This window comes from Macrosteles quadrilineatus, unplaced genomic scaffold (assembly GCF_028750875.1).
Source record: "Macrosteles quadrilineatus isolate MER2022 unplaced genomic scaffold, UCM_ALF_1.0 Scaffold_5__1_contigs__length_97177068, whole genome shotgun sequence".
Lineage (NCBI taxonomy): Eukaryota > Metazoa > Arthropoda > Insecta > Hemiptera > Cicadellidae > Macrosteles > Macrosteles quadrilineatus.
In genome coordinates, this window is record NW_026542598.1 from 46,827,679 (window position 1) to 46,844,873 (window position 17,195).

General features: G+C 35.7%; 1 protein-coding gene across 1 annotated transcript in view; it reads right to left on the reverse strand.

Moving 5' to 3' along the window:
- The window catches only part of LOC128993943 (uncharacterized), a 95,231-nt gene that overhangs the window by 32,174 nt on the left and 45,862 nt on the right, over positions 1–17,195 (reverse strand). Inside the window, exons 7-14 of the mRNA XM_054418086.1 lie at positions 15,489–15,632; positions 13,918–13,986; positions 11,212–11,300; positions 9,241–9,493; positions 8,569–8,712; positions 4,831–4,899; positions 2,007–2,095; positions 1,044–1,266 (exon numbers count right to left, since the gene is read on the reverse strand). Coding sequence (XP_054274061.1) covers positions 1,044–1,266; positions 2,007–2,095; positions 4,831–4,899; positions 8,569–8,712; positions 9,241–9,493; positions 11,212–11,300; positions 13,918–13,986; positions 15,489–15,632 — 1,080 coding nt within the window. The remainder of the gene's footprint in view (positions 1–1,043; positions 1,267–2,006; positions 2,096–4,830; positions 4,900–8,568; positions 8,713–9,240; positions 9,494–11,211; positions 11,301–13,917; positions 13,987–15,488; positions 15,633–17,195) is intronic.

A 17,195-nucleotide genomic window follows, 5' to 3' on the forward strand; every position in this document is an offset into this window, starting at 1 on the left:
TCGAAAAAATTAAATCATATTTTTAACTGCCACAAAAAATAAAGGAATGTCCCCCATTTAAAGTTTTCTCTAACTCTTACTGTTTCCGATATCCCAATGGTGGCCTCCTTGAGTTGATCACCCTGTATAATTATCATTGTAAAGAAAAGTTATAACACTTATATCTTACTTTACAGTCACGTTTCTGTGACGTTTGGTAGCCATCTTGGATTAAGGCTTGTATTTAATAATGAAAAAAAATAGCAACAAGTAATTTTTTCATCCTAAGGTACACATTAACAATTTTCAAAAGTTATTTCAATTTTAACAGGCCAGTCTAGCGAATGATACACACCAGCCCACACTAAAATGTTTCAGTTAGCGCGATAACTTGAGCAAAAATGGTTCGATCTTGATTACATTTTGTAGAAACGTTTAAACCTACGTTTATTCAAACGAGCTCGAACCAGCATGAACGCACTACGGGAACGGGGGTTTATGTGGGGTTTTATGGGGTAAAAATTGGTTTTTCCCATTTTTGACTCTGAAAACAACAGATTTCTCAATTTCTTTCCAGACCATTCAGTAGAGCTTTAAAAAAAGAAATAATTTTGTATATTAGAGCGTTGTTTTATGCCTAACGGTTGCGGAGCTAATAAAAAAGACTTTAAATTTTAAATTCCCATGTTATTCTAATGGAGAATAAATAAACTGTTGTAGTTTGCATGATTAAGGATATATTTTAATCAAAGTTGGCAATTTTGTTTATTTCATACTAAGCTATCAACATATAAATAAAAACACATGTCAATACCTTCCCTGTAGCAGCAAACCTAGGTACTCATTAAAATTATTGTTATTTGAATAGGAAACAATTCTGACAATTTTCAGGGCACATTTTAGTAGAAATCAAGCCAGGTAAATGGAAATCCACCTAGTCTGCAGGTTTGCTGCAGCGGGGTTATTTACATTTAGAGCAGTAAAAGCAACACATATTATCATTAAACAATGAAATTATCACTCATTTTTTTATGATTACTACTTTTGACTCATCGAAAACTAACCATAAACTCTGCTTCGGTGATGTAGAACTCGAGGTAGAACGGCTGTCCTCGACGGAACGGAAACCTTTCAGCAACTGATCCCTCCTTATTGCCCCACTTGCCGTTCATGTAGGTATTACGGTATGTATAGATCTTTTTCTTACCAATAATTGGACTAAATTGGAATACAATGTCAGGCGAATCATAGTATTCTTTATATCCAGACAAAAAGTTCACTTCAAACCTGGAATGGACGGAGATTCATTTGTAGACTTATCAATTTAGTTTGTAAAAAAATTTACATAAAACACTTTAAATTAAAAATGACTAGCTTTTGCCTACTCAAAATTAAGAGGAATTATACATTATTTTGTTGAATTCAATTTTGTATGCAGGTTCGTCTGAAAACCAATGAATTTGTTAAAACATGCTATATTTATTATACCTTAAAAATTATCTTATAATGAACAATGGAATGTGGATAACACTTTTACACTGTACTTCTTTTACACTTTTAGCATATTTTGTGATATAAACACGCAAGTAAAAATGTGATGAATGGTAAATTTTGTATTGAAAACCAGTTATAATTATAAAAAAAAACCTATCACAATGACTAAAGATGAATAAAATTTTATTTTGTTTACACCATTAGCATTTTTCATGTTTTTTTTGTAAAGGGGAAATGTAAACCGTGGTCTTGTAACGAACCACCGTTCCTAGCCTACTTGTAGTTTACATCAATAATTAGCAGCCAAGTGACAAAATGGCACGTGAGTCCAGAATTGACCATGCTAAGGCTGACAAGTCAGTTCAGTTTTGAAGGCAAGCGCTATAACTACTCAGCTACTAAGGTAATCAAGCATATTCATAAACATAATGATATTTCACCTGTGGGTAAAGTGATCAAGTAATTAAGTGGTGATTATCTGATAATATAACTTGTGTTTAAACATACTTAAAAGTGACAAAAGTTAATCTTACCATGTAGCATTATCATCCAACGTCCCTTCAATTATAAAAGAAGACTGGGCATAAGGTTGAGCCGTCAACTTGTATACTGTATGTATTCTCTAAAAACGATTACTTCATTAATACAGTATAATATTACCAACAAGATTGTTTTTTTTTAATAGGTTAACAGCTGTGTACCTGTTCTACGCACGGGGATCTTATAGTATTCAGTTGAAACCTTCTTATATACAATAGGTCTTGAGCTTCCCTATTAGGTGCGTCTTGGAATTTTTGAAACACATACACGAACTGTACACTTATACACATGACGAATAAAACATAAATACACGGTAGGCTTACTTTTATTTTTACGATGGACATGTAGACACGCGTCGGTCGTGTGCCGAGTCCCGACTGAAAACGCTCATTTAAAAAAAAATGTAAGTTTCCCAGCCATATACAACACTGATTCAACGTATTTCCCCGGTTATCAAAACTCAAGAACAATTTTATACACAAAGAATCTCTATTTTCATTTGCCCTACAAATTATTGCACTTGTGATTAATTAAATCCGTTATGTAAGGAGAAACGTTTTTAATCTTACTTGGTTTGGATTTGCTTTCAAAACGTGATCGGAATTGGTTACGGTATTTGTGAACACCATTCAATGTAAACGCATCAGAGACAACTAGAAGAAATAATCTTGTTTCGAACAGCTGTTCGTTATTTCATAGATGAATATGTGATAAACATTGGGAGAAAACTTTACAAAAATCTCACAAAATTGGGTTTTAAACACCGTCATTGTATTTACAAAGTGGTGACGCCATATTTTAATGGCTAAAGACAATCTCGCCAATTCAGTGAATACATAAAATGATTTGGAACTTGATAGGTACTCTCGTTTTGCAGGAGAAGGCAACGTAAATGGCTCTTGGGCCGTGACCGACAGGAAGACAGACAGACGGACAGACAGAAATTTAGATAAGACTTGTTTCGGTTTCTTCAATGTATAAAACGTAAAAATAACCTAAAATTTTATGATTCTGAGCAATATACATACAACACTCCTATTTTATTTATATAGATCGGCGTCGCTCACCTTTTTTAAAACAGGAGAACTCAGTCCTTTGTAAATTGGCCTTACAGTTCAATACACACTAACACACATTTGATATACAAAAATAATAATAAATGCTCGACTTTGGTTTTCAGTTCCGACGTTTCGCCAGATGATAATGGTCAATGGTTTGATGTAAGTAATCTATTTTACAATGTACCTACAGTCCCATGTTTGGGCATCGGGAAACGCAAATTGATTAATGATGACACTCTTCCTGAGAGAACTAAACTACAGATTGGATCTATCATGGCTCACGATCTGTGTAGATATAAATCATGTCCAGTTAGAGGATTGTGTTTACTCTTAAACGGCGGGTGTTCTGAGTCCCATTTTAAGTAACATCTTTATGGAGGTCCTTTGAACAGAAAGCCATTATTACGAAAGCTGAGGCTAAGCCTAAGCTATGGTTACGTTACGCAGATGATGTGTTTTGCCTTTAGGAAAGTTATATTTCAGAACTTACTAGGTTCAAGGAACATATCAATAGCATTTGGGTGATACAATTAAGTTTACAATTATTGAACTCGACAATGATTACAAACTTATGTTCTTATATGTAATGGTTGATAGGTCCTCAGGCACTTGGCATACAAGCATGTACAACATTGGCACGCTACACAAGGATTTTCCAGTGAACAAGGGACACGATTAGAGTTTTGCTTAAACTGCAGAAGACAGTAATTATGTTTTCGTTACTGCAGGAATATATAGGATTTCGCCGTGACCACTAGAGACTATTATAATACCTGCTTAACCGTGTGAGATACCTAATTTAAAATGTTTACATTATTGTGGGAAACGATAAAGATGTCGACACAACCACGGGAGACAATCAGATATTTGAAGACGATGATGATTATTTCATTACGGCAAAGATAATCAGGAGTCTGAAGTGAACGCAGGAGACGATAGTGAATTCAACACGATCGTGGGAGATTTAGAATTTAGCTATGATTGCCGAAGAGAACGATTGTGTTTTTGTTATTCAGATTTTTCCCGTGACCAAGGGGACGATCAGAAATTTGCGAAGATCGTGGAACACAACGATAATGTCCACACGACCACAGGAAATATGTATGACTAGCAGAGTACCCGTCCTTCGTACGGGGTTGGCATATAAGTTTAAAATGTGTCTTGCACTTATACTCAAGCTTTGCGTTTGCAATAGGGGAGGACAAAGTTTGATAAACTTTGCATCTTCAAATTGGCGGTATACTGATGATATTACGCATTTACCATAGCCAAAATGTTCTAGCACCTCACCTAAACAATAAAAAAAGAAAATATTACGAATTCACAAAAAATCACAAATTATTCATGACATTACAAACATAAACATAACTGTAAACAATTCAACTTTGACAGTTCTCATTGCGTATCACAGCTTTTTGTTGCTGCTTAGTTCCAATTAGCTCATATGTTAATCGGGAATGTGAGCTATCATCATGCCAAATTTCAGCCCAATCCGTCCAGTGGTTTATCCTTGATTGAACTTCAAACAAACACACAAACTTTCACATTTATAATCTTAGTAAGAAGTAAAATTTGTTTACAATGCAAAAAACGATGATTATGTTTCGGTTATTGCGGAGGAAATTCAGGGTTTTTTAATGACCGAGGTCGACGATGATGATATCTACACAATCGTGGAGGGGGATTAGAATATTGTTGTGATTGTGGAAGAAAATGAAGATGTATTCACGACTGTAGGAGATGATCAACATATTACCTGAAACACGCGGTCGATCTCCAACGTAGGACGCCCAACGTCTGTCTGCCCTCCTTCCACAGGTTTTATCTAAAATTCAGATACATTGGGTTAAATTAAAACTATGTTAAGATCAATTGATTTCGAATAGACAAAAAATAACCTTTTTTTCTCAACCTGGATGTTACATTCCACTGACGAGTATCATGACTCATTTTTGTTTAAAGTTGTACTAGTTTTTATAGTACGTGTTTTGTAAATGTCGATGTTCTGATACCCCCAGTATACATGTGTCCGCTATGTTCGGTGAACTCTTCTTACTCCTGATTGTCAACTAGACGATTTATAGGCTCTATGGTTGGTAATGATTAAACATCTTTGTGATTGTCAACCGTGGTAAATCTAAATGTCATTTTTGGTTTTGTTGTGGTTTCTCCGCTTTTCAAAAGACGTCTCTCCACATGGGAACACGCTTCCAATTTTTTTTAGCTTAGATGCAGGTGCGATATTTGATCTTTTTCAGATGTGTGGTCTTTGAGAAAGTCGTAACTTACATCTTCGATAACGTGTCAGCAATCACATTCTGCGGGATTCTTCCGAACTCATTGACAAGAGCAGTCAACTCAGCAACATTGGTGATAAAGTGCTGGTAGAAACCTATTATACCAATAAACCTGTCAATACCCTTGGCATCCTTGGGAAGAGGAAACTCCATAATGGCCTGGAACCTTTCAGGGCAATGCAAATGTCCATGTGAGATACTAGATGACCAAGAAAAGAGAATGGCGGCTTAACAAAACTAACCTTGTCTGGATTTACCGTAAGGACAGCACTATGCAATCTACTAATTGATTCCTCTAGCTAGATGAGTCATATGGTCTTCGAAACTCTCACTGTATACCAAAAGGTCATTGAGATAATTGAAAACATATTTGAATTTAACGTCATGAAAGATAGAATGAAGGAGACTGGTGAGACTCTGGGCCCCACATCTTAACACACGCATTAGAAGTTTGTGAAATGGTAAAAATTCCACGGGACACAGAAGGCATTTGAGGATCAGGTTTCAAAGTAATATGGTGGTAATCCTGATTCAGATCGAAAACATGAAATATGTTAGCCTTACCAAGCCTATCAAACGCCACATGCAATTCGGGGAGAGGCACAAAGTCGATTTCTACTTTTAAGCAGTTTGCAATAGTCCGGGACCATTCTGGACTTGACATTGGGCTTTAGGACGAGAAATGCCGGGATGCGAGACTAGAAAGGGAGGGTTTAATAACATAGTTTTCCATATGTTCAATATTCAATTGGACTTTTCCAATCTTGTGTTTAAAACTACACAACGTTTGTGGAGGTGTGTAAACTCCTCCCGTTATCAAGTGAAAAATACAAATGCTACATTAATCTTAATCCTATGTTAAAAATATTTCTGAAAAAACTTGGCAGATTGCCAGAAAATATAACGTTGAAACAGCTTTAAAATCACATAACCCCATAAGACAACTAGTTTCAAAAACAAAACCAACAAACCAAGAACAAGCCTCCAAACATGTTATTTACAGTATCCAATGTGAGTGCAATAGGGAATATATAGGTGAAACTAAACGCCCACCACATGTGTGCATAAACGAACACAAGAATAGCACAAAAAAGGGTACAACAACATTAGAGGAAGGATTGAGCAATTTTCCGCAAACAAATCAGTTTTTTTTATGAAAGATCTGCCCAGACTAGTAAAAGATGGTGGTCCCGGTGCAAACACAAACTGATAGAGGCCCTTTTGTTTTAGCTCCTCAATCACTATATCGACGAGCTCCTGCTCACCGATTCCCAAACGTGTGACTCATTCTATCGTACGAAAGTCCCCTACATACTGGTCGAGAGACTTGGCATGTTGTTGAGAACGGAAAGAACTCTCTACCTTCATTTTCTTCACAACATGTTGGGGCATAAAAAGCTCCAAGACTTCCTTGTGGAAACCATCAAATGTAATGCCTTCTGAAGCAATCAAACAATCTGTCGTACGACGGATTCAGATAGTACATAGCAATGAGCTGCGTCAAAGTTGAATCAGAGATGCCAGGGTACTCACGCATGCGCAGCACATTATCATAGAAAAAGAACATGCCACCGACATATAATCTATCCACCAGCCGAAAACCACACAGGACTGAAGCGAGGGGATGGGGTGGCTTAGCAAATTAATTTGACAAGGGAATTGCCAATATTGACTTGAGGACCCAACTAAGCAAGAAACTGTAAATTTAATTTGGCCGCGGACAAGGTGGATGTATGAAAGTGGACACCACAGCAAGCGTAGGCATCTGGAGCATTGTACTTGGGGACAATAGTGCCTAAATGGGAGTTTCCCGGAGCAATAATTTAAACATCAGCTTTTTAGGTGTTTCCACCAAAACCTCTTAAAAGGTGTCTTAAAAAATCTTTATTTTTTCCTTGACAGACGTGCCCGCCCGGATACTCTCAAGTGTCCCTTCCAGCTCAAGAATTCTTGCCTTGAGCCAATATTTAACATGGTCTTGGATCTCAAGTGGCTAGCTAACAATTTAAAGTGATTTCGCCAATGTTTTGAGCCAGCAGGAAAGTTACTCCAACTACTGATTTCACCATTTAGTTCTTGCATTCATTCTCTACATGATGCATGCTCCTCCTTCAAGTGACTGATCCCAAAATTAAGGCTTACAGTAGACTCTTGATAATTCGAAATTACCTTTACCTACAATATGTCTACAATGCACATATACAATACACCTAAAACAATACGTCCTGCAATTGCTAATTTTAAAATAAACGAAATTAAGCCTGTGAGTTGTTTAACATAAAGGTAAATGAAAATTTTGAAAACGTAGAAGGATTAAAGAAACACATAATAACTGTTGGCATGATTACACAGTGCTAACGGAATCAAGCAAAATACATGCAACATACATAACTATCATCTCCCCCCCCCCAACCCTAACCACCTCTAAAGCCCCACTCCCTCTCATACACACAACACTCTCTCTCTCACACACTCAGTAACACTCTCTCTCTCACACTCTCTCTCAGTAAGACATATGAAATTGAAACTTTGCACAAACATTTATGATAACTAGTAAAAGCATTAAAAGTATGGATAGGGAGTACTGAAACTGTATATATTTCAAACAGAAAAATAAATTCATTCTGTTTGCGTCTAATCACTTTGTTTCTCAAGTATTTATTATTCGATCTTATTTGGTGTCGTTTTACAGGAAATTTCAAATGCCAAAAAAGGGTTTTTGGTAACTTATCATAAAAACAGCAACTTTTGAGTAATTTAGTTTACAAATTAAAGTTGCCGCCATCTTGGAACCAACACCAGTCTGGCCCCTTTTCAGGAAAGCAGAAATGCATTTTTTAATTTAAGTTATATAAGTTTAAATACCTGTCATTTCGAAAACAAACGAGATTTTTTTTATTTACTGTCCTTTCTAAAATATATTATGCCTTAATAAAACTGTATACCAAATTTCATGAAGGTAGGCTTCCTTGAATAGTTTTCGTGACACAAAGAAGCGAAAATAAAATATCTCGCATACAAGGTAATTTTCGGAAAAAAAATTCTTCTAGTTTTTTTATTAAAGTTTGACCCATTAAAAAGAATTACATTGACTCCTCAGGATTATTCATAGTGTAAATTATGCTTTTTATGATAGTGGCACGTTTTAGTTACGCTACAATTCCAATAAATAATCTACAGACAACAAATTCATCCACCTGTGGCAGAGGGGAAGGGTACTCGGGGGTGTTCTGGAAGTGGACATTGGTCAGAGTTATATGTCCGCGAAACCGGATCCTGTTAATATCTCTAAAAGGCTCTCTGTGTTTGTAGGAGACGTAGTGCAGACCATCTACAGCCACCTGACAGAAGCACACCAGGGGAAGATTAGTATTGAAAATCTCAAAAACGCAAGGACATCTGGGTCCAGTTTAGAAAGTCTAAATGATATAAGCTCAAAACATCCAAGGAGAAATAAGTTCAGTTTCTAAAGTCTAAATGCTATGCTTTTTCTCAGGATTGACTGTTAACCACTCAGCTACCCAGCTCATAAACAAGAATACATCATTATAAATACTTTAGAGACCCTAAGAACTATGTGGAAATATTGCATTTTGCTAATTTCTACATGTTATATAAGCATTCAAACAACGAATAATAAGTGGTTAAAGTTATGAAAGTTTTTAGCCCAGAAAAAGTGCAGTATAGTCTTGTATGTATAGTAAGCTGAGTAAGCAAATAATAATTTAGTCTAACAGATTACAAAACCCTTCCTTCCTACTTTGCCAAATAAATATTTTGGAATTACTATTTTCACATTTAAGCAGTAAAAGCAAAACATCTTTAAAATGAGAAGTATTCATGCTACCTTTGACTTATCCGAAACTAACCTTAAACTCGGCTTTGGTGATGTAGAATTCGAGGTAGAATTGCTGTCCTCGATAGAACGGAAACCTTTCAGCAACTGATCCCTCCTCATAGCCCCACTTGCCATTTATTGCTGTATTACGGGATGTGTAGACATTCTTAATAAACCATGGTTGAAATTGAAATCCTTGGTCAGAGTAATCTTTCATTGCACCGTAGTTAACGCGAGGCCAATCATCGTAAACTTCATTTCCAATCAAGAAGTCAACTGCAAACCTGGAATGCCTGGAAGTTAGTTTGTGTGGTGCCTTTGATTCAGACTAACTCAGTGAAGTGAATTATCAATTAGAATTCTCTTGAACAAGACTTTAAAATCTGCAATTATTCTGCATTAAAACAACATTAAATCACGAACATAAATAAAAAGTGTAAACTCAAATGACATGCCTAAATCTTCTAAATGCAAAAATGATTGAAAATAAACAATATCAGCATTCTGACACATACTTTCTCCCATTAGCTTGTCATCAACCTTTATCATGGCTAAGCGGTGATTGTATATAGCTAAAAATTCCTAAAACTGCAATAACTTTCGAACCGTAATTGTTACAGCAATGGGGTATTGCACTATCTTTTTAATTATAAGGACCATAAAATAAAAGTATTGATCAAAACCAGCTTTTCTAAAAAAATCTGATTTTTTTGTTATTATTTCATGTTTTTTATGGAAAAAAACATAAGTAACAATAACTTTTGAACCGTAATTTTTACGGAAGTTGGATTTGCACCATTTTCTTCAGAATGTATAGGAATATAACACAATAAATTTTTAAGAAAATCGTTTAAGCCATTTTCGAGAAAATCTGATTTCTCCGTTATTTTATGAGGTTTTATGAGAAATTCCTCATTAAAAATCCAAGTTTCAAAGAAATGAAAACGCGTTCAAACTTTAAGGACCATGACTAAAAAATAAAAAACATGACTAAAATCATATTTTTCGTTATTTTATGGGGCTTTTATGGGGAAAACCATAGTTTACTATAACTTTTGAACCGTAATTTTTATAGACATGGGAGTCATACCATTTTGTTCGTAATTTAAGGGCTACAACATACTACATTTTTATCAAAATCGTTCGGCCCATTTTTTTAAATCCAATTTTTTCTTTATTTTGTGGGTTTTATGGGGTAATCAACATTACAAATCAAAATTTCAAAAAATTAATAAAATACAGACAAATCTATACATATGTAGATTTAGTTCGTCAAACATTTTATGAGAAATATGTTAATTTTAGAATGTTGACTAACTGAAGTATAATCCGCATGATCAGGAATATTAAACAGTATTTTGTTTGAATTCAAATTTGTTATGCAGGTTTGTCTAAGAACAATGAATTTGTTAATCCGTGCTATTATTTGACAGACATTGGCAATTATAATGAACCAACACTGGAATGTGAGTAGCACTTTTTTACTTACACTTTTTTATTTTACTAGCATATTGAATACCTAAATATGCATACCTAGCATATTTTGAGATAGAAACTCACAAATAATAATGGGATGAATGGTGACTTGTGTGTTGAAAACCTGTTATATCTTTTCCAAAAAAACTTATCGCAGTAACTGAAAATAATTTCAGATTTACAATTTTCATTTATTAGCATTTTTCATGTTTTTTTGTAAAGGGAAAATGTAAACCGTGATCTAGTAACGATCCACCTTTCCAAGCCTACTTGTAGTTTGCATCAATAATGAGCTGCAAAGTGACCAAATGTCACTTGGGTCCAGAATTGACCTCGCTAAGGATAACACTAGTCACGTTCAGATTTGAAGTCTGTAAGTACTGTAAGTACTCAGCTACAGCTACTCAGACAATCAAGTCCATTCATAATGATATTTCACCTGTGGAAAAAGTGATCAAGTAATTATGTACTGATTATTTGAAAATAGAACTTGTGTATAAATATACTGCATAAACATTTATCTTACCACTTAGCATCATCATTCACCGTCCCTTCAACTATAACAGAAGACTGGACATAAAGTTGAGACGTCATCTTGTATACCATAAATATTCTCTAAAAACAATTACTTTATTAATACAGTATAACAATAACAAGAAGATTGTTGATAGCATGAAACCCATTATGTGCTACTTTTCCATTTCCCTAGTATTTTTTTTTCAAGACTGAACTTGCAAATTGTTCGAGCTATTGAGTACCTACTTAACGTCATAAAATTACATAGGCGTAACCTAAAAAAAATTAACACATTCGCTGCGGGCTACTACAATAATTATCGAAGTACCTGAGCGCTATAATTGAGCGAAGCGAAGCTCTTTGGGATCAACTTCAATACAAACCTTCTAACACATTAGCTCAAAATCGGCTGAACATATTATAGCCAAACTTACAAAGGTTGTTTCGTCAAATGTTTGAAAGGCTTAGACGAAACCAATAAAACAAATGTGATAATGCCTATAGAAACTCAAAGTTTTTAAATTTTTTCATTGGCATTATGGGTTCCCTTGATGGTTACAAAATAACGACGTAAATATAAACAAAACAAAGAATCATAGCATTGTTAAAATCAAGCCATTATATAAACAAAACAATTTGGATGATGACCACTGATCGAATAATACTAAAGTGGTCCTAAGTAGTTTAAATTTAAGTTGCAATTTGGAAACAACCACTGGTCTAAAAGGTACAGTATTTTACAGATTTGTTCTAGCTAAATAAGGTGTGGTCGACCAGCTTATTAAATGTATTTTCGTGTGTATCATATCCGTATGTGTTTCCAGTTTATTTATTTGTTTATATTTTTGACGAACTCCACATGAGGGATTATCAAGACATTCTGGACCTGAAGATGTGCTATTAAAAAAAACATGAAACAGCTGTAGTCATCATACTACCAAACTGATCGTTTTGACAGAAAAAAAGGTAATTTAAACCTATATTAGTTTATTCAGACGATCTATAGGCCATTCCATCATAAATAAGGTTATATCAATGACATTTCATCTTATGTTATAAGAGCTTAAAACAACTACATGATTCTCTTGCTTTAAATTACTAGGTATTCTCAAATCATCATTTGTATCTAAATAGGCTATTATAAACATGCATTCTTATTCTTTTTTATATTTTTTATGATACCTTCTTGCTGGCTACACACTTGTTGTATTGATTGTTTTGTAGGCAACCACTTGGATACCCCAAGTTATAAAGTATTATTGCCAAAATAGGATAAAGTATTTTTTGCGTTTTCGTTTTACAAGAAAATACCCAATTCGCATAAGAGTATTTTATTAAGGAGAATTTCAGAATGCATTCTCAAAGACTATCTGATATTTGTAGAAAATGAAGACGACTAATAAACGCCTGAAACGCACCAACCACTACTTCCACAACTTCGGGTAATGTTTTGAGATAGTAAATGTAGAGGACTTTGGTTGAAAACAATGCTTTTCATAATAACATTAAATGTATACAACTTAAGAAAAAATACCTCGGTTGGTCACACGGACACGTGGGATTGTCAAGTCCACCATGGTGAGTCACGTGGTGGCCGCCCGTTTACATTATTTGCTATTTGCCGACCCTGAGTAGACAGTCCTTTGATTAATTGTTCACCAAGATCTACCACAACGATTCATTCACACGCTGAGTCTACGCCGACTCACCAGTCCCTCGTGCACATTACACGTAATGTTTCCTCACCATAGGCTACTAATTGTCCAAATCCGCACCAAAACAATCTCATCAAAAACATAAAACATCCACACATATCATAAAACATGAAATACAATTCCCCCAGTTAGTCTAGGATTATCTCTCAAGGTTAACACTAACACAAAATTGGTAAATAAACATAGATTACCAGACTGAATTAATATAAAACGCCGTGTTACTTTATAACAATAAGTTAATGTTATAGGCATTCCAAATCTATTAAACAAACTCCACTATTATTAACCCAGTAGACAAGACGACAAAGATTTATCCACTTCTAGCATACGTTAATTTTAAATTCTTATGGCAAACACGTTGTTTAAAATCCATTAAACATCGTACTCAGGCCAAAGGCAAATGCTCAACACGACTATTGTGCCGGTTGGGACCTGCTGATCTCGCACATTTTATCATAGTATGCCATCGAGGAGGTCGATGACGTATTTTTCCGTGTTTGCAGGGATATTCAGGATTAGGTCGAAACCGAGGGAGACATTACCTATAAGAATGATAGTGATGTCCACACAACCGGGGGAGACGATCACAATTTTTCGAGATCGCGGAAAAAAACGACACGACCACAAAATTATTCAGCCACAACACAAAAGACGATGATAATATTTCGGTGTTTGCGGGGATAATTTAGGATTTTGTCATGACCACGGTTAACAATGATGATTTCTACACAACCGTGGAAGGTGATTAGAATAGTGCGATGTTCGTGGAAGAAGATGATAACGTGTCCATAAACGCGGGAAACGATAAGGTCTACACGTACGTAGGAGGAATCGGTCACCATCACGGGACATGATGAGGATGTTTTTATTTGCAATTTTGCCGCGACCGCGGAAGACAGTGTTTATGTTTTCGTGACTGTGGAGAATATTCACGATTTTGCAGGGATTGTAGAAGAAGATGAAGATGGCTCCACGACTGTAGGAGATGATCAGTATATTACCTTCCATACGCGGTCGATCTCCAACATAGGATTTCCAACGTCAGTCTGCCCTTCTTCCACAGGTTTGGTCTAAAACTCAGATATATTTGAACAAATAAAAACTAAGTTAAGATTAACTGTTTTAGAAAATACAAAAATACACTTTTTTTCTTATCCTGAATGGTTAGCCGTGACTTCGTTCCACCGACAAGTGCCATAACACATTTTTGTTTCAAGCCGTCCAAGTTTTTTTACAGTACGTTTTTTGAACAGTTCGATGTTCTAACGCCCCCAGGGAACAGGCAAATTATTCTTGCTCCTGCCTGTCAAGGAGGAGATTTAGGGATTCCATGGCTGGTAATGAGTAAACATCGTTGTGATTGTCAGCCCTGGTTAATCTTAATCAATGCTAGTAGTGGAAATATAGCAAAGCAACGTCACTTAGGGCGTTGTTTCCCATAAGAATAACATGGGTGTTAAATAGTTTTTTATATAGGCTTGTATAGGCCGAGAGCTGGATTTTTAAAAAAGTGGTCAAAAAAAGCTCACCATGTTATTCTTATGGGGAAAACGTGCCTAAAGTGGGGTAAGTTCGCCACTACTTTCCCTCATATTGCCCCTACTTACATAAATATCGATTCGTAAAAAATATACTCATATAATAATTGGCTCCTAAAATGTATACATTGTTGAAAAGCTGAAATACACAACAAAACTAATATGACATTTGTAGCACATTAGTTCGTCAGGGTTGACAATCACAACGAAGTTTACTCATTGCCAGCCACAGAGCCTATAAATCGTCTCGTTGACAGGCAGGAGTAAGAAGAATTTGCCGAGCAAAGCAGACAGCTATCCACAGGGGGCGTCAGAAGATCAATATTTCCAAAACACGTAGGCTACTATAAAAAAACTTTAACAACTTCAATAAAAAATTAAGTCGTGACACTCGTCAATGGAACGTTGTCATGGCTCAATTCAGTGTTTTACATATTTCAAACAGGACGATAAATTTATACTTTTTGCACCCAAAAACTTGGATTTCTCAGGTTTTTATTATTCGATCTTATTGATCTTGTAGTCGTTTTACAGGAAATTACAAATGCCAAATAAAACTGTTTTTTACCTTTTCATAAAAGCAGCCATTTTCAAGTAATTTAATTATATCGTACATAAAAAAATGTTTTTTATTTAGGAACCAAAACAAATCTTGCACCTTTTAATAAAAGCAGCTATTTAAGTTTTAAATTTAAAATATCTGCCATCTTAAAAAAAAATCAAACCAGATTTTTTATTGATTGTTGTTTCAAAAATATATCATGCCTTAATAAAACAGTATACAAAACTTCATAAAGATAGGCTACCTTGAATAGTTTTTGTGAAACACAATGAAGCAATAGGAAAATATATCTCAAACAAGGTATTTTTTTATTTAAATACGGTTATTGTAGATTTTTTATTTTAAAGAGTTACATTGACTCCTCAGGATTTTTCAACATGTAACTTATGTTTGTTATGATAGCGGCAATTTTCCGTTGCCGGCTCTTGCACTTAAATGTGATAAATTATCTACAAACAGTAAATTCACCCACCTGTGACAGAGGGGAAGGGTAATTGGAGGTGTTTTGGAAGTTAACGTTGGTCAGAGTTATATGTCCGAGAAACTGGATCCTGTTAATATCTCTAAAAGGTTCTATGTGTTTGTAGGAGATGTAATGCTGACCATCCACAGCCACCTGACAGAAACACACCAGGAGAAGATTAGTTTTATTGACCCAACAATCCAAGGACATCTGGGTCCAGTTTCGAAAGTTTAAATGATATGCCTTTTCTCAGGATTGACTGTTAACCACTCAACTACTCAGCCTATAAACAAAGCTATAGCATTATATGTATCGTGTATAGCGGAGTCAGAGATTAGTTGTCCGCTTGTGTGTGTGTGCCTGTGTTCGCACCCAATAACTCAAGAACCTTTGCATTAATAGCGTTCAAATTTTGCACAAATATTTATGACACCTTTGTAAAGACACCATTGAAATTTTAGACGATTCCGCTCAGTAGTAATTATAAAACCCATAAAATACACTTTTAAATTTGTCCCATAAGAATAACATTAGAAGCCACCTTCTTCTTCTTTTAATTTGTTTACGTTTTGTGGCCAACAATTTTGTTGTCTACTTAAGACAGAGAGAACGACTTTTACTCAAAGCTCTTTCATTAAGCATTACACGTAAACAGTTTGACGTCTATGAATATATGATATTATAATTTCAGAATAATAAATTGAACTTTTACAATATTAGTCGGCAGTTATATACAGTTATACAGTACGGTATTAAAACTCAGCTTTTCATCTAATATATGTACGTATTTACTTACTATTAAGCAGTATAAAAAAATGCAAAAATGCAAAAACGGCATGCACAAATGGAGAAGAGCAACCGCACCAACCAGCTCTGGCAGGAGAGCTGGGAACAGGAGTCGCGGGGACGCTGGACCAGAAGACTGTATCAGCAAGTCCAACCATGGGTTGACCGACGGTATGGTGAGGTGGACTATTACCTTACCCAGTTTCTGACAGGTCACGGGTTTTTTTCGGTCGTACCTTTTCAGGATGGGCAAAGCCGTGACACCCGATTGCATCTACTGCCCAGGCACTCCCGACGACGCGGAGCACACCTTTTTCCGCTGCCAGCGTTGGGAAGGTACCCGTCTGGAGGCTGAACAACATGTAGGGCAGTTGTTTGGTGGACACGGTCATTCCGATGATGACGGTGAGGACAATTGGACCTGTATGTCACATTTCGTCCAGGATATTCTCCGCACAAAGAAGCTAGAGCTTGACCGAGATGCAGTCTAGGTCATAAAGAAATTGAATGCCGGAAGCGGCGCGAGCCCTGAGGGCTTAGGTCACATGTTGACCTGACCTGAAGTAATGTGACAAACAATCCCAGGTCTGTGTCCAACAGAGTAGAGGGGGTTTTTAGTAGTCTGACAAGCTCAGGAGTCTCACACTACAGGCTGGCTACCTGTGTGCGTAAAAGCATTTTTACCTCCTCTCCCTTATAAAAAGAAAACTATTAAGCAGGCGTTTACATTGTTCAATTTAATGTTAGCCTATTTTTATACCAAAAACATGCTGTAGGCAAACCTATAATATAGATCTTAAATACAAAATAATTTTACAAAATGAAATCACAACGGCTTTGGTTTAGATACAAGTTTGAAAAGTTAAATTACATAGGCCATAAAATAAGAACAGATTTAACATTAATTGATGTGTTCGCTGGGACGTAAAT